Source organism: Uranotaenia lowii, chromosome 2 (assembly GCF_029784155.1).
Source record: "Uranotaenia lowii strain MFRU-FL chromosome 2, ASM2978415v1, whole genome shotgun sequence".
Classification (NCBI taxonomy): Eukaryota; Metazoa; Arthropoda; class Insecta; order Diptera; family Culicidae; genus Uranotaenia; species Uranotaenia lowii.
Window position 1 is genome coordinate 20,747,786 of NC_073692.1, and position 23,477 is coordinate 20,771,262.

Sequence of the window (23,477 nt, forward strand, 5' to 3'; positions counted from 1 at the left end):
GTCCCACCAGCAGGCGTAATCTGGCTACCAAGATACTGGAAGCACTCCACTGTCTCAACCTGTTGTCCAGCTACCACGAAATTGGAACGATTTTCTGTATTGATTTCCATCGACTTGGTCTTTCCAACATTGATTTTGAGACCTGCTGCCTTGGAGCTTTCGGTGAGGTCGTCGAGTTTGCTCTGCATGTCTTGTTGTGTTTGGGCGAGCAAAACAATATCGTCTGCCAGGTCAAGGTCGTTCAGTTGCTCCATGGTTGAAGGATTCCACGGCAATCCTCGGTTTGGTCTACAGTCAATCGATCCAGTCAAGATCTCATCCATTACGATGAGAAAAAGCAGCGGTGACAAAATACATCCTTGTCTCACTCCAGCAGTTACCGGGATTGGTTCGGACAAGACACCGTCGTGCAAGACCTTACACGAAAATGCCTCGTACTGTGCTTCGATGAGATGGACTAGTTTCTCTGGGACCCCTCGTCGTCTAAGAGCAGCCCAGATGTTTTCGTGGTTCAGTCGGTCAAATGCTTTTTCGAAATCAACGAACACCAGCAGAAGAGAGTCCTGGAATTCGTTGATTTGTTCCAGTATTATTCGTAGCGTTGTGATGTGGTCCACACATGATCGTCCGGATCGGAATCCAGCTTGTTGCCGTCGGAGTGTAGCGTCTATTTTCTCCTGGATCCTGTTCAGGATCACTTTGCAGAGTACTTTGAGGGTTGTACAGATCAAAGTTATGCCACGCCAGTTACCGCACTCTGTTAGGTCTCCTTTCTTTGGGACCTTTACGAGGATACCCTGCATCCAGTCGGCCGGGAATGTTGCAGTATCCCAGATGTCAGCGAATAGACGGTGCAACATTTGTGCTGACAAGGCAGGGTCGGCTTTGAGCATTTCAGCAGGAATGCAATCGATTCCAGGCGCTTTGTTGGATTTCATGTCCTTGATTGCCGCTTCTATTTCAGCCAGCGAGGGCGCTTCCGAGTTGACGCCATTAATGCGACTTACTGTGGGCGCCTCGAGCGGCGGGTTCTGTTGGCCATTGCTATTTGTAACTCGAAAAAGTTGATCAAAATGCTCAGTCCAACGCTTGAGCTGATCTGTTCGATCGGTCAGCAGCTGACCTGCTTGGTCTTTCAGCGGCATTCTTGCATTAGTCCTTGCACCACTGAGGCGGCGAGAAATATCATATAATAATCGGATATCTCCAATGGCGGCGGCTCTTTCTCCCTCTTCGGCTAGGGAGTTTGTCCAGGCTCTCTTGTCTCGTCTACAAGCTCCTTTAACTGCCTTTTCCAGCTCCGCATATCGTAAGCGGGCGGCTGCTTTGGCTGACCCGGTACATGCCTGCTCAATTCCGACTTTCGCCTTTCTCCGATCATCGATCATCCTCCAGGTTTCATCCGACATCCATTCACTTCGTCTTCCACAAACTTTACCGAGAGTACCATGGCTCGTCGTGATAAAGGCATTCTTGATTCCACACCACTGTTCTTCGACTGTTCCGTCTGTCGGCAGCTCCGAGGCTCGGGATTCTAGCTGTTCAACGTATGCTCTTTCACCTCTGGATTCTCCAACCGGCGGACGTCGTATCGACACCCGACTTTCTCCTCGCGCCGTTGGACACGCGCAACTCTCAGTCGTATCTAGCCAAGGACGAGGTGATGGTCAGATGCAATGTCTGCGCTTCGTTTGTTGCGGACATCAAGAAGGCTCCTTCTCCATTTTCGGCTGATGCAGATGTGGTCAATTTGATTTTCTGTTCGGCCATCTCGGGATACCCAAGTGACCTTATGTGCTGGTCGATGGGGGAAGAGCGATCCACCGATCACCATGTTGTTGTTGCCACAAAATTCTACAAACAGCTCTCCGTTTTCGCTCATCTGTCCTAGGCCATGGCGCCCCATGATGCGCTCAAAGTCCTGATTATCGGAGCCAATCTTTGCGTTGAAGTCGCCTAAGTGGATTTGAATGTCACCCTTCGGAATTCTCTCAACCACGCTGTTCAATTGACTGTAAAACTGCTCTTTCTCCTGCAAATCGGCAACATCAGTTGGCGCATAACACTGGACCATTGTAAGGTTTCTAACCCGTGTTCTAAATCTGGCTACGATTATTCTTTCGTTTATCGGTTCCCATCTTATGAGGGCCGCATGGGCCTGTGGGCTTAACAGGAAACCAACTCCTCGTTCCCGAGTAGCATGTTCTCCTCGTATGCCAGAGTAAAGCAGTACTTGCCCGGACTGTGTCTTGTGTTCTCCAGTGTTAGGCCAACGGACTTCGCTCAGTCCCAATATCTCTAGCTTGAGGCGGCTAGCTTCTCTAGCAAGTTGAGCCAGCTTTCCTGGCTGGGCAAGGGTCAAAACATTCCAAGTTCCAATTCTAGTCCGTGTTTTCATGCTAAAAGTCGTTGCCAAAGTTCCAATTCGGTTATTTCTTCTCTCAGTTTCTGTAACAATAAAAATTTCAGGAGCAGTAGGTTGTTAGCCTAAAGTCCCTATCCCGCGATGGGGCTGCCATCTTGGACTTAGCTGGCGGGAGCCGCATTTCATAAATTCAGCCGCTTGCTGCAAGACAGACGCTGTTTGAGCCGCCCCTGACCTGGAGAACAGACGCTCGGTTGATGTTGCACGCCGCCCCTGACCTGGGGAACAGACGCGTGCGGCCACCTTCTCAGTCTGCATGCGACCAAAGCATCCACCGGGGTTGGGTACCCGATCTCCGCTTAGGTTACTCGCACCCCAGCCGGCACCGCGGGGAGGTAGAGATAGGAGTTGTGAATAAGAGGTGATATGACCACTATGGGGTCTCGTGTTGCACATTATCCACCGTTTACCAGCCAAATCAGAGATTATTGAGAATCACAAAGATTAGAAAGAATTTAATTTTTTAGTTGTTATTTTATAAAAACCCCTGATTTTGTTTTAAAAAAAAAACATCCACAGGATTTTATTAATGGAATTGATTTTTAAAATATTGCTGATAAAAAAAACATGAAATCTTCAAGTAAAAAAGTTTTCCTCGATGTCTTGCTGAACTTTATGGATAAATATTTTGAAAATTTCTTTATTTATATAGATGGTTGAATTTTTAAAATTTGTCAAATATTTTGTTGTTGAGATTGATGTTTTTAGCAATTTTAAATGAGCACAAGTTGACCCGGTATGCTTTCCTACACCATCTAAAATTTATGAAAATTCAACAAAAGTTTTTATTTAATCCTTGTTTTCTTAAATATTATTTTCTGTTTTCAAATCCTGTCCCTAAATTTGTTTTCCAATCATTATTTTGTATCTTAAATTAAGGCTCTGTATTTATTTATTTATTAGCTCCTAAATTATGCAACAATAAATGTTTCACTTTTATTAATTTCCTCTCTCAAGCCAAATATGAATCGATTTGTTTTATCACTTTCCAAGTCGTTAAAAATAAAACTATGAGATTCCATTTGTTCAATAATTAAGAAAACGTTTCTCGTACATCAATCCCTTCTATGCAAAATTTACTCGATCATTTTTCGAGTTTTTAAAAAAACGTATGAGGGCATTCCACTCCCTATTCAAGCTCCCCACTGAAAAGATTATTATTTTCATATACTTTCCTATGACAAATTTGACCCCATTTTCTTAGAATGTTATAAATTTAGTCAAAAAATGTATGAGTGCCCCCCTCTTCCTTATTCATTCCCCTACTGGAGGGTCCTCGAATAAGCATCGCAACATTTCTCCATCCCACAAACGCTCTCCTACTAAAGTTGGCTTCTTTCGTATGACTAATTTTATAGATATGTAAAAAAATGAACTTTCTCTCAACCAAACTCTTTAATAAATCCGATGGGAATCGCTTCCCTATTAAGTTACTTATTGCTGCATTGTTCAAATTAACCTTACCATTTAAAAGATTCAAGGGCGTATTTTTACAAGTATGTATGTATGTATGTATGTATGGTTCCCCCATCGGTAGCAAGGTCCAGCCTATGTCTGTGTGGCTTGGCCTTCGAATTGCTTCTCAGGCTTCCACGGCCGATGGTTCGTCGAGGGAAGGCATCCAACCTTCAGAGACCTACAATGGTTGGCAATCCACTCCGCTTGCAATAGTCTCTGAAGATTAACCCCAGAGGATTCCCTCTGAAATATATATTATTGATATAATGAAACTCATCTTACCTGTCGGCAACTTATGGGATTCGAACCCAAAAGATTTTCTTGCCGATACCGAGAATCGAACCCAGTACGCCTGGGTTACCAGACTCGCGCCAGCCTATCCACTAGACCACATAAGCGCTACCAAGGGCGTATTTTTACAAGTAACTATATAATACGAAAAAAATTTAAATAAAGAAGTTAAAATTGTTAAATGAATATTCAAATACGTTCTTGGGAACACGCTCGAGAATTTTGTGTTGCCAAAATGAAATGGTTTTTTTCATCAACTTTTTTCTTACCTATTCCTAAAAATAAACCTTTGTTATTATTTATAAACTCAACTTTTCAACATTTTTTTGATAATTTTTATAATTTTTTGTTTTTTTTTATCGTGTTTTGACACATTTTTACACTTTTTTTTATGTTTAGAATGTTTGTTATTTTTATCATATTTCTTAATTTTGTCATTTTGCATCTTCTTTATATACATTTTTTGTCATTTTTTTCTTTTGTAAGAATTTGTTTTGAGATTTTTGATATTTTTATGCTTTTCTTCATTTTTGAGTGCTTTATTTTTTTGTTATTGTTGTTATATTTAATCAACATTCAAGAACTTAAAAACGTATTCATGGTGTTTGTCTAAATTATATTTAAAATTACAGCTAATTATAGTCTGAATTATATCGAAAACTATAAGTTATCTTGTTCTAAAAAACCGTTCGATTTTCGCACATGTGCCAAAATCGAATGTTGCCAAAAACGAACGGGGTCTATACCAAGATTATTTTTTTATTTTTTTAAAACATGCGTTATTTGAGCAAACAAAAAATGCGGCCTTAAACTCAGTCGAATATTTGTATCATGTTCAACCTCGTTGTGCTAATATTTTTTTTACCGAAATTAATTTAAATTGTTCAAGTTGTCTGGTATTATACATACATTGACATTTATGAAAGTCCTCTGTCCCTTGTATCAGGTGGTCTTGTAACTTTATATGAACCAAAAAATCTGGGATACTTCCATATATAAAATGAATAATTGAAAATATTTTATTGAATTTTTAATTTCTAGTCTTATTTAAACCTTTCAGTGGATAAAACCATCCAAAGATTACGAACCAGTTTCAAGGTTCAAAGCAGCCCATCAGATCAGATCGGATCGGATCAACTCGAGCCACCGACTTAAACTGATCTAAACATAATCGTTGAATTATTTGTAATCACATTCAGTGAGGAGGGAGGAATCTTCATTCAAATGAATTTCCTAAAAACAGCAAGCAAAACAAAACCTGCTCCAGGCGCCACATACCAGAAACGAACGAACGAAAGCCCTGCTATCGCTATACCTTCTTGAATTGTTCCGGCCAACGAGAGGGGGAAGTTGAAACGAAGAAGGGAGAGGTTCCTACTACCTTTAAAACTGAATGTAAGACCACGATTCGACAAAAACATGCAAAATTCAAGTTTCTGTTTCTTCACGCTCTTCTTGCCAAATGTAGGTACAACAACATCCTCAAGACGTCGTCGTCAATTTTTGTGCGCACTGCTTCCCAAACGGGACAAAATGTTCCGATTCTACGAAGTCGACGACGACGACGGCTTGAAGGTTTGGAGGAGTTGGTTTTGGGATCGAGCCTGGCTGGACCGGTTGGAGCTTTTTTTTTTAAACAGTTGCTTCCTTCCCCAAGAGAGTCGACTTAAATCTTTCGTTAAGTTGTGGAAACTGTAACGAGCATGTTTGGCTTTGCGCCGACGACGACGCTTCGCCGGAGATTCTGTTCGGATTTTAATGTCTCATGTTTTTTTCTCTTTCTCTTGTTTCTCCTCCGTTTTGCAGGTTTAAATTTTAGGACTTCAACGACTTTTTTGCGTGCCCGGCAGCATCAGCAGCATCGGAGGTCTCAAACGGATATCATTGGGCTGTGGACTTGGAGGTTCGCTGCAGCCGGTGACAGTTGCGCGTCTTTTGGGCCGGTTCCCTCGTAATATGGATTCGATAGCCGGGATTTTAAGTGACCAAGTGATAAGAAAACCGTAAACGTGTGGTGGGCTAATGAGTGACTTGCCGTTTGTCCTATCTTGAGGCGTTTTTTTTTATAGTTCTTCGCTGGAGTGGTGTAAAATGGAGAAACAGAAATAGTGGAGAAGACACCCCACAGTGGAAAATGATAAGGGAATCGTTTCTCGGTCTATTGCTTATCGTGGAATACAAAGAATGCGGTGATTGAGAAGGAAAAGCGAAGATTCTGTCCCAGTGAAGAAAAAATTGTGTGGTATTTCTGTCCCATTATAGATGTGTCTATACATGTTTGTGGTTTCATGCCAGTGTCGGTGAGGCGCTTTCCTGTTGTGTCCATTTCTTTGGGGGGAAACTCGCAAGTGAAGTGTGTTATCTGGAGAAGAGGAAGTGAGGGGATATCTCTCATTGAAAGTTAAGTCATTACCGTGCCTCGAGCAGGAAAAAGCGGATACGCGACAAGAACGTCGTTCCACAAATTCTTTTCTAATCCCGTACACCATTCCCGTAGTCATGTCAACAAATAGTAATAACCTGAAGCTATCTGGAAACATAATCGGTCTCGCTAACGGCAAACAACCACAACTACAGAAGACTAAACTGAAACAACCTCCGGTGACGTCTACATCGACCAACGGACAACAACAGAGTGCACCGTCCACGGGACAGCCGACTCTTAATGGTGCCCTCAAGACAGCCCTAGCACAACATTCCCTGCAGAAACAGCAACAGCAACAACAACAGCAACAAGCCCAGGCAGCCCAGCAAGGCGCTTCTCAAATTCCACCGAGATATCAACCGCCTCCACAACCTCCGGGAGGCATCCTCAAGCACATAAATCACAACGGAGGTGCCCCACCCTTGGCCAGATCCTCAACCGTTCCGGCGATCGCTTACGCAACCGATCATCTAAACGGAACGAACTCACACCATCACCTCAAATTCCCACCAGAAATCCCCAAATCATCTGGCCTCTACCTTCCGGAACACCTCAAGCAACAGCTCAATCCATCCCGTCTAGCGGTCCCCCGAACCCATCTTCGGTTCTCGAACCAAAACCAATTGATCCCGAACAATCACCATCCGAGTCAGCTTCCGCAACCCTCCCACCATCTTCCCCCAGCCCCACACGCCCGACTCAGTTCCGAATCTTCATCCGAAGACCAAACAACCACCAGCTCGACCCGATCCCTCCAGCAACACCTGGGATCGAAACCATCCCAACCTTCCCCGCAACCCCAATCCCAGGGCCACATCCAACAGACCACGGCCATCGTTCATCACCATCAGCCTCCAAGTCAACAACCTCAACAATCAAACAGCAACAACTCGGGCACAAACAACAACACCACCTCCCAAAAACAGCAGCAGCAGCAGCACCTCCAACAACTTCAACAACATCACCAGCAGCAGCAGCAACAACACCAGGAGATGCTAAAGTTTGTCCGGAAGGCGGAATCCGAAACTTCTTCGACGCCGACCTCTTCCAGTGGTGGTAACGGGGGTGGAGGTGGAGGAGGAGGAGGGGGTGGCAGCAGCAATAACAGCGGAAACAGTCGGCTAGCGTCCATTGAGCAGAACCGGCATTTTCAGGTGGGTGTTTTTCATTTAATTTCAATATCAGAATATGCATTGCAGAATTTTTCCGCATTATGTCGGATAAGCTAATCAGGATAATTTTTTTTTTCAAAATCTGAAAATATCTGGGCATTTGACACAACAACAACACAAAACCCGGACAAATTTAAGCTGATTTTTTTTTATCAATGTGTCGAAATACGTCAGAAGCTTCAGATTGTTTCTCAAACTCCCAACAAAATCATTTAGATAAAGCTAGCTCAAACCCAATTTGATTTTTTTTTATTATGTGAATAAATCCAGCAAATACGGACTTGATTTAACAATATTCTGGCAATCAGGCTAGGTGATAGACTGCTAAACATGTCCACTTTACCCTGAAAACCTGTGCATGTCCGAACAAATTCGAGAAAAATGGAATGCCCCACAATAAATAAAGCTATGATCATTTAGTATCCGGACACTTTATTTCGGTGATAGCCACGAGCCTATTTTTTTTCCAGATTTTCAAGTTAACGTGTGTTTGAGATATTTACGATGCAAAAAGACATAGTAAAAATAATTTTGCACAATCGCCTCGGAAATTCTTCATTGTCGACTTGAAAACTATTATAAAATTTTTTTCAACCTTTAAATTTGAACTAGGCGGCAGGAATATTTTTCATGAACTTTGACAAAATTTAATGAATTAAAGTAATTATCAAACATTAAAATAATAATTGCTGAGTTTTATCCAGCCTATATCTGGATAAATGTTGGATATTATTGAAATTAAAAAATATTGAGAAAATGCTGGAAAACATTGAAAAAATATTGAAATTTGTAGTTTTTTCCTGCTTTGCTAAATAACCAGACCGAGCAATTTAGAATCAATTTTACGATCACTATAAACACATTCGTTAGTTAAACACGCTATACCCTTTTTCCGAGTATAAATACGGTTGTCGATGAAGCAGGACCAATTGACAACACTGAGTTTCGCTTTCTTTTTTCCATACCAGTTTTTGTCTCAGATTTGAAACTCGAATTGAAGTTTTTCCAATTGATTTAACCAAATTTTAACGCTATTGATTTTAAGGTAATTATATTTTGTAACATTCTTCTGCAGAAGTAAGTCCTATTCTATGACTGATAACTTTTTTCTATTTTTTCGATTATTTTTTCTGTTAAGCAGAATGTGGCATGTTTCATATTTTTGAACCCAGTACTGGACTTCTATGAATGTAAAACATGGTTAAAAATCGTTTTTTTCTTTGTTTAGGATTTGATGCTTTGGGGTAACTTCTATCAGTCTCTATTTTGACGGTTTCAATGAGTTTTCTTGATCATAAAAGATACAAAACACCTTCATAATATTTACAAATGCTAGTTATTGATAAACCAAGGCTGTTCGTATGTTAAGGCCGAACAACAATTTAAATCGAATGGTGAACAATGATGCTGCATAAATTAAGGGGCTAAATTTGTCAACATTACTTATTACATTCTAACTAAAAAATAAAATGAAATTTTCCTTCATTCAATTCATTAGGCCCTTGCACTATTCCTATTTAAATTTTTCCTTCAAACTTTACCATTTGATAGGGTTTCAAGCCTTTTGTTCTAAACTGCCTTTCTCTTAGAAAACGTCTCTATTTTTTAAATATCAAAAATTTACATCAAAATACAAAAAAAACACACTAAAACTATAAATTTACTAAGAATAAATAAACCTACTGCTTCCAAGCGCTTTGATTTCATCAGAAAGGGTGTTTGTTTGCAAGCCTTAAAAAAAAAAAATATATATTTCCAGATTTTGAAATATCGTTTTTACTTACATATGAAATTTTCAAAAACAAACCAAGATTTTCCCAATTTGAAGCTCAACATGTAGGTTTTTAAACGTAGAAAAACGCTTTTAGATATTTTACCCTTAGACTAAGTTATTGACATTCAGGATTATGTGCAAAAATTTCATGTTGATCAAAGCTACCCCGGTGATCAATGTTAACCCGTTTTACGGTATCCTAAATTCAGCAATTGACTATTCTCTAAATATTTCCATCATTGAAATGATCTCATAGTTGAAATTAAAGTCGTGTGCTGTTTCTTCAGTTTTATGTTTTTTTGGAGAACTCGAGATCTTTGTTCAAGATACTGAAGTTTATAAAAGATATGATATTGAAATAAGCCTTTGGAATATTAATTGAAAAAATGAAATTCTTGTTTTGGCTCTAATTGTAAATTTGATTCTTAATTTTTTATTTGAAATTTGTTTTTCAATCTTGATTTGAAATTGGTAAGAGAATTTGGTAAGAGAAATTGAAATATGGTTCAGTCAGAATACAATTTTTCTTTAAATGTTTAATTAAACTCTTGAATTTTTTAATATGTATTTCTATGGAATTTGAATTTCATTCTTTCTTTTATTCTTTTAAGCTGCATTCGAAGAAGCACACATCAAGCCATTCCATGCTGATTTGAAAAAAAAAATGGTAGTATTTTTCTTTGAATTTTTCTAAAACAGAGAATTTAAATTGGTTATGGAATTACTGAGCAAATTTCAAATTGAATTTTGCATTTGAAAGCTGTAGTCAAAGTTATTATTTTCGATTATATAGTTAAATAGCCATTCCGAATGTTTGAACGTGATGTAAGAAATTTTTGTTTGAGAATTCGAGACTCTCCCAAGCAACACGGATTGTTTTGTAAGACTCTTTAAGCTTCTTATGAATCCTTAACTTGGTCTAGTAGCCTGCTATAAAACTTTAAATGTTACTTGTACCCAAACATAATGGTTACTTTAATGCAATATACATACTTTGACACGAATGCCATAAGGACGGTAAAGTGTCACTAATAAAAATGTTTAAAATATTATGTGTTCTATGGGATGGCATAGAGGCCCACCGAGGAATATTACCCCGGACCCCCCGATAGCTTAATCCGGCTCTGAAGTCAACGATCATTAGAACAACCCCGGCCACGGCATACATAGTACAGATTCTTTGGGTTGATGAATTTTGCTTTTGCAAGGGGCAGTTCAAATATTACGTAACGCAATTTTCAATCATTTTAGACCCTTGTCACCCCTACGTAACAGATTCGTCACAATTAAATTAATCACGTCTATTAAAAATCCACCAACCGTAACATGCTGTTATAACTCACACCCCCTTACTTTTATCTAGTTAAAATTTTGAAAATAAATTGAGTTTTTACTCACCGAGAAATATCAATAAGTGTAAAAAGTTTAACGCCAACCGGTGATTAAAATATTTCCATTAAGTAGTCTTTTTTACAAATCTGAAATCAAAATTTCCTACCAATATTTAAGTAGAATTTCGGAAATTAAATTAGAGCCAAATGATAATAATTGTTAATTTCTTAATTTTTTTTTCTTGATTAACATTTCATTTAACCATTTTTAATGGAAGGATTGAGTAAAAAATTCCGTGGTTAAAATTGAGTTTAAGAAAATATTTAAACACGATTTGAAATGTGTATTCTTGATAAGGAAACAATTAAAATCCATTTTTCACTTCACAGAATTTCCTTTAAACACAATTGATTCATGATTGTTTTTAATTTTAATAAAAAAAAAGAAAATATTAAATTAAATCTCAAGTTTTCCAAGTCAACATTTTTATTTATTCGCTCTCTCCTAGATATCAAAATGAAAGGCAAACAACAATCATTTTTGAAGTTAACAATACTTCGCTTTTACATTCATAATACGACATGTTCAATTCATTATTAAAGGCTTATATTTGTTGCCGTCAATTGAAAATTTGGTCCTGGAAAAGATAAATGGTACACAAATGTTTTTCTTATAAAAAATTTAGAAGATGATTGTTTTTGAAAAAAAAACAAATTTATTTAAAGAACATAGACATACTAATTTAAAAAAAAATCAAAAATTCAAATAGAAGGACTTTAAAACATTTTGATTTTTTTTTAAATATTCATTCAAATTAAGATGTAAAAATTAGTATTTTAACATTCAAGAGGAAAAAGTAAAAAAGATTTTATTTTAAAATTAAATAAAAAAAAATGTTTAAACTCAGGGGCATAGCATTTAGGTGCTTATTTTTAATGGCTGGTTTTGATGAACTAGGGGTTCGGAATTCGGATCTCTTGTCAGGTTTTTTAGATCACCGTTAGTTGTATTAATAAAGCGAACATAATTAAAAAATGAATCAAGTTTGTGTGAAATCAACCATTGATAACTAATGAAAAAAGAAACTTAGATAAAAAACAAAAACTAAATCTGAATTCGTTTCTTTTCCTTTTAATCATAGAATAATTTTTTTACTTAGGTAATTTAATATCATAGATACAATGATTTTAAAAAGAAAAATGCTTAAATTTTTAGAAATTTCAAAAGACATCACTTCAATTTTTTTTGACATTACTATAGAAAGTCTTTTTTATTCAGAAAAAAATGTTTGAATTCTTTAAAAAAAAACTCGTTGAGGATGGCCAGTAGATTTGACTTTTGCTTTAAAACAACATAACAAAATTTAATTTTTATGAAATTCTCTTTGAGGAACAAAGAGATGAAATGTGATGAAAAGTTTTTTCAAATTAAAATTACCCTTCCGCCCACTTCTAACATCATTCATTTTATTCTAATCTTCGATCCGTTTATAATTTTTCAATTCTTAAATAATCTTTCTCAAAGAATATAACATTTCACCGATATAGCCGATAAAATAATTTCAATAAGATAAATTTACGGTGATTAGCTCTTTATTTCAAAAATATAATTTAATTTGAAATTTTTTTTTTAAATTCATTTAAATTCCCATATTTTAAAGAATAGCGAAAAGGGAATAAGAGGAAAACTACTATCACTTTTTTCGCAGTAGTCAAAACGACTTGCTGTTTTCGGGGAAAGTGATCATTTATTTGAAACCTTTGTTTGTAAAGTTTTTGTAATATTTTAAACTTTTGTCGAAGAAGTGTCTAATTTTTTTAAATGAATGTTATCTACTTATAAGTTATTTCGGGAACATATGAGTTACCTTGTGTTATTTATCAAAACCTTATGAATTGGAAGCTGAGCACTAAGAAGAACAAGAGTCATAAATAAAATGAGGCTCATAAAGGTTTTTTAGGGAATGTTTCAATTCAGCAAACATTTTGTAATGTCATAAACAATTTTTATAGTCAAAGTTATTAGTTATAAAGCAGTGAATATTGTGTTTCAATTTTTTTTGCTTATTCTGTTGGCTATCGTTGGTAGTAATCGTCTGTCTCATAGTTCTTAATTTTAAACCAACCATTTTAACTTAATTTTTTTTCATCAAATACTAGGTTATTTAACACACTAACAAGCTGGAGTTAGTGTGTTAAATTACCTTGTATTTGATGAAAAAAATTTGAAGTTAAAATGGGTGGTATAAAATCAAGAACTTACATATTTAGTTAAACTTTAAAATAAAAACCAATTCTAAAGAGGAGGTAGAATTTTTGTGTGTCAAGATTTGAATTTCAAAACAAAAGTTTTGTGGAATGCAAATCAAAACTCAAAATAATGGAATACGAGTATCTTGAAATTAAATGGCTTCACATTACATCCCTCCGGAGGCGAGCCAGTTTTACGATCAAGATATTTCCCGTTACTGCGAATCTACCGTACCGAACCTTGAACTTGAACAGCGTTGGGCAAAGAATTGGTCTACAATCGCTATCGTAGCAAACGATGTAAGAATCAAGCTCCTATGATTTACTTTATGTTGACTTGTTGTTGTGTTTTTATTGTTTTGAATGGGACTCTAGCTCTTATTTGTAACTAGTTCTTTCGAAAGCTGAACTGGTGTACGAACATTGGTCAAAGTAGTAATGATAAAAATAATAAAATTTTGAATTTTTACACTTTTGTCGATTTTGACAATTTAGGCAGTTTTGACTTTTATTTTAATTTAAATTATTTTGGTCTATATGTAATTTTTGTCCTTATTGTCATGTTCCTCATTTTATTTGGAGTAATCATTTTTAAGAAAAACTAAATTTTAAACAAATTTTTTACCTGTTTTCTCTATTTTGTTTTTTCCATTATTTCCGTAATTTAATGTCCTGATGTACATACTTTGAAATAATTATTTGAAAGTATTTAAATATAAGAAATTTTGTTTTAATTTTTTCAATACCGTTTTGTAGGTTAAAATGCTGTTTGTAAAATACTAAAAGATGCTTGTGGTATGATAAGACTCAAAATTGTTATGAATATTCTAAATCTGTAGAAATAAATGGATTTTCCAAAATATTTTATACAAACAAATTTAATTTGATTTTAGCAATACCTGCTTCCAAAATATCTACAGTATTAATTTAAAATCAAAGACAAAAATACAATGCGCAAATTTGTTTAGATTCTTAGAATTTTTTTCAAGTGATTACATAGAAATATAGAACTAGAAAATAGTCACGTGTTTTCGAGATCCAGACCCTGTTCGTTTTTGGCAACATGCCAGAACATTTTGTGTTGCCAAAATCGAATGTTGCCAAAATCGAACTGTTTGTTTTCTGAAATTTATTTCTCTTATTTTTACAAAAAACAATTTTTACTATCGTTAACGTTATTTTGAGAAATATTTCGACCGTTTTTAGAATTTTTATAGTTTTTTTCTCATGTTTTTGATGCATTTTGCACTATTATTGCTTTGTTTATAATCTTTGTTTTTTTTTGTTATTTTTGCTGTTATTGTCATTCTTCATGATTTTTAAGTTGATTTTGTCATTTTTAGTTATTTGTTTGTTTTTTTTTTAATTTTTCATCTTTTTGTATTTTTTGAGTACTTTATTATTTAAAAAAAATTGTTTATGTTGTTGTTTTGTTTCACCATTACAGAAGGTAAAACGTATTATTGGTGATTGTCTAAATTATTTTGGACCTGATATAAAGAAAACTAAAAGATAATGTTGCTTCTAATAACCGTTTTCACATGTGCCAAAATCGTGTGTTGCCAAAATCGAATGTTGCCAAAAACGAACGGGGCCTGTACTTGAGTTTTAGTTAGTGTTGTTTTGAAACATTGAAGGGCTGAGGACCTTGAAAATAGCCTTGTGATTGTCTTAATTCCATGGCAAAGTCGGAGTATAAGTCTCACTTTTTATTTTTGTTTTTAAATTCCAGGAGTTTTGAAAGTCTCACATAAGAACACTAATCTAAATGTTATTTGGAAAAATGCAATATTTTGTTCTGAGTTTTTCGTTTTTTTTAAATCGTCGGGGCAACCGACGCCATCAAATGAATTTAAAATTGCCCGGCAAACATTCGAAATGACGCACTTACCGCCAGATCCAGCAGCCGGTACCGATCTCAAGATCAACACGTAAAAGTATAAACAAACGTAAAAATAACTCTACTATCAACAAAGAGGCTCAACGTGTGCTGCGCTTTTCATCGGCTCTCCATTAAGCAATCGAATCGCCACATCTCGCCAGTCTGGCCGGACCGTTCGTTGTTCCATTGATGCTGGAGAACAGGGGGAACCAAAGTTGGACAGGTGCGGGCAAACGTCAGCAGTAGGGTCAAAACTTTCACCTTCACTTTGGTCACCACCTCGGTCTGTCTTGGGTAGTTAGTTCAGGATTCCGACTGCTGTGAGAAGATGCCTTTCGTTGATCAATGGCCACTACCATACGCCTTCAGCAGCGGCTGAGTTATTATGGAGCGGTCTCAGTTGGTGTGACTCACAGTCACAGACCTCTTCTCAATCCGTCCGACCATTCCGTGTCTGTCTTCGTGGGTCCGGTTTAGTTTTTTTTAGTAAGTTTAGTTGTCTGGTAGGTTATTCACACTTCACCAATTTTATCACCAGCCAAGCCTCCATGAATGTGTGATTTTTTTTTGCTGCTGCTAAGAAATCGACCTGTGGCAAAGTGAAAGATTTGCGGCAACCTACAACTAACTGCCTATCAGTTTTTTTTTCGCGCGCGCGATTCAACAACCTGACTCTCCCGTCCAAGTGGAAGTCCGGATCGAACGACGCTTACTTTTACATTACTACGAATGGAGATTGGATTTTAAAACCAGTTTTGTTGGTCCGATGGCGGTGGAGAATAACTTGGTGGGGTCCCTTTTCTTGCCAATGAGCACTGATTTGGTAATAGTTTCTTGAGTGGTGCCACTAAAAATGATTCATGGCGCGAATAAGTTTCATTCTTTATTTATTTTATAAATATATGAATACATATCTATCAACAAATGAGAAATTTTTTGAAAAACTGAAGCAGAATTGTGAACCTCGGATAGAATTTCGAGATTTTGGCCTTAATTCTGAGTCGAGATTGTTACTTTTGATTCATTTTAGTCATTCGTCAAAAATTGATTAGAAATTTCAAATAAGGAGTTAAAAGAAGAACATTTGGCTTGACATTTTTGGTTCCTCACCGAGGAGGTTTAACCCCAAAATCCTGATTTTATGACTTTATGATTTTATGCTTTTATGATTTTATGATTTTATGATTTTATGATTTTATGATTTTATGATTTTATGATTTTATGATTTTATGATTTTATGATTTTATGATTTTATGATTTTATGATTTTATGATTTTATGATTTTATGATTTTATGATTTTATGATTTTATGATTTTATGATTTTATGATTTTATGATTTTATGATTTTATGATTTTATGATTTTATGATTTTATGATTTTATGATTTTATGATTTTATGATTTTATGATTTTATGATTTTATGATTTTATGATTTTATGATTTTATGATTTTATGATTTTATGATTTTATGATTTTATGATTTTATGATTTTATGATTTTATGATTTTATGATTTTATGATTTTATGATTTTATGATTTTATGATTTTATGATTTTATGATTTTATGATTTTATGATTTTATGATTTTATGATTTTATGATTTTATGATTTTATGATTTTATGATTTTATGATTTTATGATTTTATGATTTTATGATTTTATGATTTTATGATTTTATGATTTTATGATTTTATGATTTTATGATTTTATGATTTTATGATTTTATGATTTTATGATTTTATGATTTTATGATTTTATGATTTTATGATTTTATGATTTTATGATTTTATGATTTTATGATTTTATGATTTTATGATTTTATGATTTTATGATTTTATGATTTTATGATTTTATGATTTTATGATTTTATGATTTTATGATTTTATGATTTTATGATTTTATGATTTTATGATTTTATGATTTTATGATTTTATGATTTTATGATTTTATGATTTTATGATTTTATGATTTTATGATTTTATGATTTTATGATTTTATGATTTTATGATTTTATGATTTTATGATTTTATGATTTTATGATTTTATGATTTTATGATTTTATGATTTTATGATTTTATGATTTTATGATTTTATGATTTTATGATTTTATGATTTTATGATTTTATGATTTTATGATTTTATGATTTTATGATTTTATGATTTTATGATTTTATGATTTTATGATTTTATGATTTTATGATTTTATGATTTTATGATTTTATGATTTTATGATTTTATGATTTTATGATTTTATGATTTTATGATTTTATGATTTTATGATTTTATGATTTTATGATTTTATGATTTTATGATTTTATGATTTTATGATTTTATGATTTTATGATTTTATGATTTTATGATTTTATGATTTTATGATTTTATGATTTTATGATTTTATGATTTTATGATTTTATGATTTTATGATTTTATGATTTTATGATTTTATGATTTTATGATTTTATGATTTTATGATTTTATGATTTTATGATTTTATGATTTTATGATTTTATGATTTTATGATTTTATGATTTTATGATTTTATGATTTTATGATTTTATGATTTTATGATTTTATGATTTTATGATTTTATGATTTTATGATTTTATGATTTTATGATTTTATGATTTTATGATTTTATGATTTTATGATTTTATGATTTTATGATTTTATGATTTTATGATTTTATGATTTTATGATTTTATGATTTTATGATTTTATGATTTTATGATTTTATGATTTTATGATTTTATGATTTTATGATTTTATGATTTTATGATTTTATGATTTTATGATTTTATGATTTTATGATTTTATGATTTTATGATTTTATGATTTTATGATTTTATGATTTTATGATTTTATGATTTTATGATTTTATGATTTTATGATTTTATGATTTTATGATTTTATGATTTTATGATTTTATGATTTTATGATTTTATGATTTTATGATTTTATGATTTTATGATTTTATGATTTTATGATTTTATGATTTTATGATTTTATGATTTTATGATTTTATGATTTTATGATTTTATGATTTTATGATTTTATGATTTTATGATTTTATGATTTTATGATTTTATGATTTTATGATTTTATGATTTTATGATTTTATGATTTTATGATTTTATGATTTTATGATTTTATGATTTTATGATTTTATGATTTTATGATTTTATGATTTTATGATTTTATGATTTTATGATTTTATGATTTTATGATTTTATGATTTTATGATTTTATGATTTTATGATTTTATGATTTTATGATTTTATGATTTTATGATTTTATGATTTTATGATTTTATGATTTTATGATTTTATGATTTTATGATTTTATGATTTTATGATTTTATGATTTTATGATTTTATGATTTTATGATTTTATGATTTTATGATTTTATGATTTTATGATTTTATGATTTTATGATTTTATGATTTTATGATTTTATGATTTTATGATTTTATGATTTTATGATTTTATGATTTTATGATTTTATGATTTTATGATTTTATGATTTTATGATTTTATGATTTTATGATTTTATGATTTTATGATTTTATGATTTTATGATTTTATGATTTTATGATTTTATGATTTTATGATTTTATGATTTTATGATTTTATGATTTTATGATTTTATGATTTTATGATTTTATGATTTTATGATTTTATGATTTGAGGATTTTGATTTGTCGGTTTGGCAAATGTGCCAAAATCGAACGGTTTTCAGAAACTACATTACCTTTTAGTTTTCGTTATAACAGGGCCAACTTAACTTAGACAAAAACCAAAAATACGATTTTATGTTCTTAAATGGTGACAAAATGTAACAATAAAAAGCAATGATTTTTAAAAATAATTATAAAGTACTCAAAAATGTCGAAAAGATGAAAAATCAAAAAGATAAAAAAAAAACATATTCAAACAAAAGACTGAATATGACAAAAAACAACTAAAAAATGATGAAAAATTACAAAAACAGCAAATATGACTAAAGAAAACGAATATTATAAATAAATCAAGAAAAGTGCATAATGCATCAAAAACATGGTGAGAAAACAAAAAACAACTACAAATGGTCGGAAATTGGCTTACATAAACGTTTTTGATAATAACAATAGTTATTTTGTAAAAACAGTGAATAACAAGATGAGAAAAAAACCGTTCAATTTTGGCAACACTCGATTTTGGCAACACAAAATGTACGGGCGTGTTGCCAAATCGAACGGGATCTGAATATTAATTTGCCGATTTGTCGATTTGTTGATGTGTAAATTTGTCGATTTGTCAATTTTTCGATTTGAAGAGTTTTCGATGCATGAATATGTCAGTTTTTCGATTGTTCAATTTGTCGATTTGTCGATTTGTCGATTTTTCTATTTTTCGACTTATCGATTGATTTGTTAACTTTCCGATTGATTTGATGACTTGTCGATTCGTCAATTTTTCAATTTGCCATTTTGTCAATTTGTCAATTTGTCAATTTGTCAATTTGTCAATTTGTCAATTTGTCAATTTGCCAATTTGCCAATTTGTCAATTTTGTCAATTTTGTCAATTTTGTCAATTTTGTCAACTTTGTCAATTTTGTCAATTTTGTCAATTTTGTCAATTTTGTCAATTTTGTCAATTTTGTCAATTTTGTCAATTTTGTCAATTTTGTCAATTTTGTCAATTTCGTCAACTTTGTCAACTTTGTCAATTTTGTCAATTTTGTCAATTTTGTCAATTTTGTCAATTTTGTCAATTTTGTCAATTTTGTCAATTTTGTCAATTTTGTCAATTTTGTCAATTTTGTCAATTTTGTCAATTTTGTCAATTTTGTCAATTTTGTCAATTTTGTCAATTTTGTCAATTTTGTCAATTTTGTCAATTTTGTCAATTTTGTCAATTTTGTCAATTTTGTCAATTTTGTCAATTTTGTCAATTTTGTCAATTTTGTCAATTTTGTCAATTTTGTCAATTTTGTCAATTTTGTCAATTTTGTCAATTTTGTCAATTTTGTCAATTTTGTCAATTTTGTCAATTTTGTCAATTTTGTCAATTTTGTCAATTTTGTCAATTTTGTCAATTTTGTCAATTTTGTCAATTTTGTCAATTTTGTCAATTTTGTCAATTTTGTCAATTTTGTCAATTTTGTCAATTTTGTCAATTTTGTCAATTTTGTCAATTTTGTCAATTTTGTCAATTTTGTCAATTTTGTCAATTTTGTCAATTTTGTCAATTTTGTCAATTTTGTCAATTTTGTCAATTTTGTCAATTTTGTCAATTTTGTCAATTTTGTCAATTTTGTCAATTTTGTCAATTTTGTCAATTTTGTCAATTTTGTCAATTTTGTCAATTTTGTCAATTTTGTCAATTTTGTCAATTTTGTCAATTTTGTCAATTTTGTCAATTTTGTCAATTTTGTCAATTTTGTCAATTTTGTCAATTTTGTCAATTTTGTCAATTTTGTCAATTTTGTCAATTTTGTCAATTTTGTCAATTTTGTCAATTTTGTCAATTTTGTCAATTTTGTCAATATTGTCAATTTTGTCAATTTTGTCAATTTTGTCAATTTTGTCAATTTTGTCAATTTTGTCCATTTTGTCAATTTTGTCAATTTTGTCAAATTTGTCAATTTTGTCAATTTTGTCAATTTTGTCAATTTTGTCAATTTTGTCAATTTTGTCAATTTTGTCAATTTTGTCAATTTTGTCAATTTTGTCAATTTTGTCAATTTTGTCAATTTAGTCAATTTAGTCAATTTAGTCAATTTAGTCAATTTTGTCAATTTTGTTAATTTTGTCAATTTTGTCAATTTTGTCAATTTTGCCAATTTTGTCAATTTTGTCAACTTTGTCAATTTTGTAAATTTTTAAATTTTGTCAATTTTGTCAATTTTGTCAATTTTGTCAATTTTGTCAATTTTGTCAATTTTGTCAATTTTGTCAATTTTGTCAATTTTGACAATTTTGACAATTTTGACAGTTTAGTCAATTTTGTCAATTTTGTCAATTTTGTCAATTTTGTCAATTTTGTCAATTTTGTCAATTTTGTCAATATTGTCAATATTTTCAATATTGTCAATATTGTCAATTTTGTCAATTTTGTCAATTTTGTCAATTTTGTCAATTTTGTCAATTTTGTCAATTTTGTCAATTTTGTCAATTTTGTCAATTTTGTCAATTTTGTCAATTTTGTCAATTTTGTCAATTTTGTCAATTTTGTCAATTTTGTCAATTTTGTCAATTTTGTCAATTTTGTCAATTTTGTCAATTTTGTCAATTTTGTCAATTTTGTCAATTTTGTCAATTTTGTCAATTTTGTCAATTTTGTCAATTTTGTCAATTTTGTCAATTTTGTCAATTTTGTCAATTTTGTCAATTTTGTCAATTTTGTCAATTTTGTCAATTTTGTCAATTTTGTCAATTTTGTCAATTTTGTCAATTTTGTCAATTTTGTCAATTTTGTCAATTTTGTCAATTTTGTCAATTTTGTCAATTTTGTCAATTTTGTCAATTTTGTCAATTTTGTCAATTTTGTCAATTTTGTCAATTTTGTCAATTTTGTCAATTTTGTCAATTTTGTCAATTTTGTCAATTTTGTCAATTTCTTCAATTTTGTCAATTTTGTCAATTTTGGCAATTTTGTCAATTTTGTCAATTTTGTCAATTTTGTCAATTTTGTCAATTTTGTCAATTTTGTCAATTTTGTCAATTTTGTCAATTTTGTCAATTTTGTCAATTTTGTCAATTTTGTCAATTTTGTCAATTTTGTCAATTTTGTCAATTTTGTCAATTTTGTCAATTTTGTCAATTTTGTCAATTTTGTCAATTTTGTCAATTTTGTCAATTTTGTCAATTTTGTCAATTTTGTCAATTTTGTCAATTTTGTCAATTTTGTCAATTTTGTCAATTTTGTCAATTTTGTCAATTTTGTCAATTTTGTCAATTTTGTCAATTTTGTCAATTTTGTCAATTTTGTCAATTTTGTCAATTTTGTCAATTTTGTCAATTTTGTCAATTTTGTCAATTTTGTCAATTTTGTCAATTTTGTCAATTTTGTCAATTTTGTCAATTTTGTCAATTTTGTCAATTTTGTCAATTTTGTCAATTTTGTCAATTTTGTCAATTTTGTCAATTTTGTCAATTTTGTCAATTTTGTCAATTTTGTCAATTTTGTCAATTTTGTCAATTTTGTCAATTTTGTCAATTTTGTCAATTTTGTCAATTTTGTCAATTTTGTCAATTTTGTCAATTTTGTCAATTTTGTCAATTTTGTCAATTTTGTCAATTTTGTCAATTTTGTCAATTTTGTCAATTTTGTCAATTTTGTCAATTTTGTCAATTTTGTCAATTTTGTCAATTTTGTCAATTTTGTCAATTTTGTCAATTTTGTCAATTTTGTCAATTTTGTCAATTTTGTCAATTTTGTCAATTTTGTCAATTTTGTCAATTTTGTCAATTTTGTCAATTTTGTCAATTTTAATTTTGTCAATTTTGTCAATTTTGTCAATTTTGTCAATTTTGTCAATTTTGTCAATTTTGTCAATTTTGTCAATTTTGTCAATTTTGTCAATTTTGTCAATTTTGTCAATTTTGTCAATTTTGTCAATTTTGTCAATTTTGTCAATTTTGTCAATTTTGTCAATTTTGTCAATTTTGTCAATTTTGTCAATTTTGTCAATTTTGTCAATTTTGTCAATATTGTCAATATTGTCAATTTTGTCAATTTTGTCATATTTGTCATATTTGTCAATTTTGTTAATTTTGTCAATTTTGTCAATTTTGTCAATTTTGTCAATTTTGTCAATTTTGTCAATTTTGTCAATTTTGTCAATTTTGTCAATTTTGTCAATTTTGTCAATTTTGTCAATTTTGTCAATTTTGTCAATTTTGTCAATTTTGTCAATTTTGTCAATTTTGTCAATTTTGTCAATTTTGTCAAAATTGTCAATTTTGTCAATTTTGTCAATTTTGTCAATTTTGTCAATTTTGTCAATTTTGTCAATTTTGTCAATTTTTGTCAATTTTGTCAATTTAGTCTATTTTGTCAATTCTGTCAATTTTGACAATTTTGACAATTTGACAATTTTGTCAATTTTGTCAATTTTGTCAATTTTGTCAATTTTGTCAATTTTGTCAATTTTGTCAATTTTGTCAATTTTGTCAATTTTGTCAATTTTGTCAATTTTGTCAATTTTGTCAATTTTGTCAATTTTGTCAATTTTGTCAAAATTGTCAATTTTGTCAATTTTGTCAATTTTGTCAATTTTGTCAATTTTGTCAATTTAGTCAATTTTGTCAACTTTGTCATTTCTGTCGTTTTGGTCAATTTTGACAATTTTGTCAATTTTGTCAATTTAGTCAATTTTGTCAATTTTTTCAATTTTGAAAATTTTTTCAATTTGGCCAATTTTGTCAGTTTGTCAATTTGTCAATTTGTCAATTTGTCAATTTGTCGACTTGTCGATTTGTCGAT

General features: G+C 31.4%; 1 protein-coding gene across 1 annotated transcript in view; it reads left to right on the forward strand.

Moving 5' to 3' along the window:
* The first annotated feature begins 5,984 nt into the window (after positions 1-5,984).
* The window catches only part of LOC129748224 (histone-lysine N-methyltransferase 2D-like), a 75,397-nt gene continuing 57,904 nt past the window's right edge, over positions 5,985-23,477 (forward strand). The window contains exon 1 of the mRNA XM_055742748.1: positions 5,985-7,753. Within this exon, the coding sequence (XP_055598723.1) occupies positions 6,674-7,753 (1,080 nt within the window). The 5' untranslated portion in view covers positions 5,985-6,673. The remainder of the gene's footprint in view (positions 7,754-23,477) is intronic.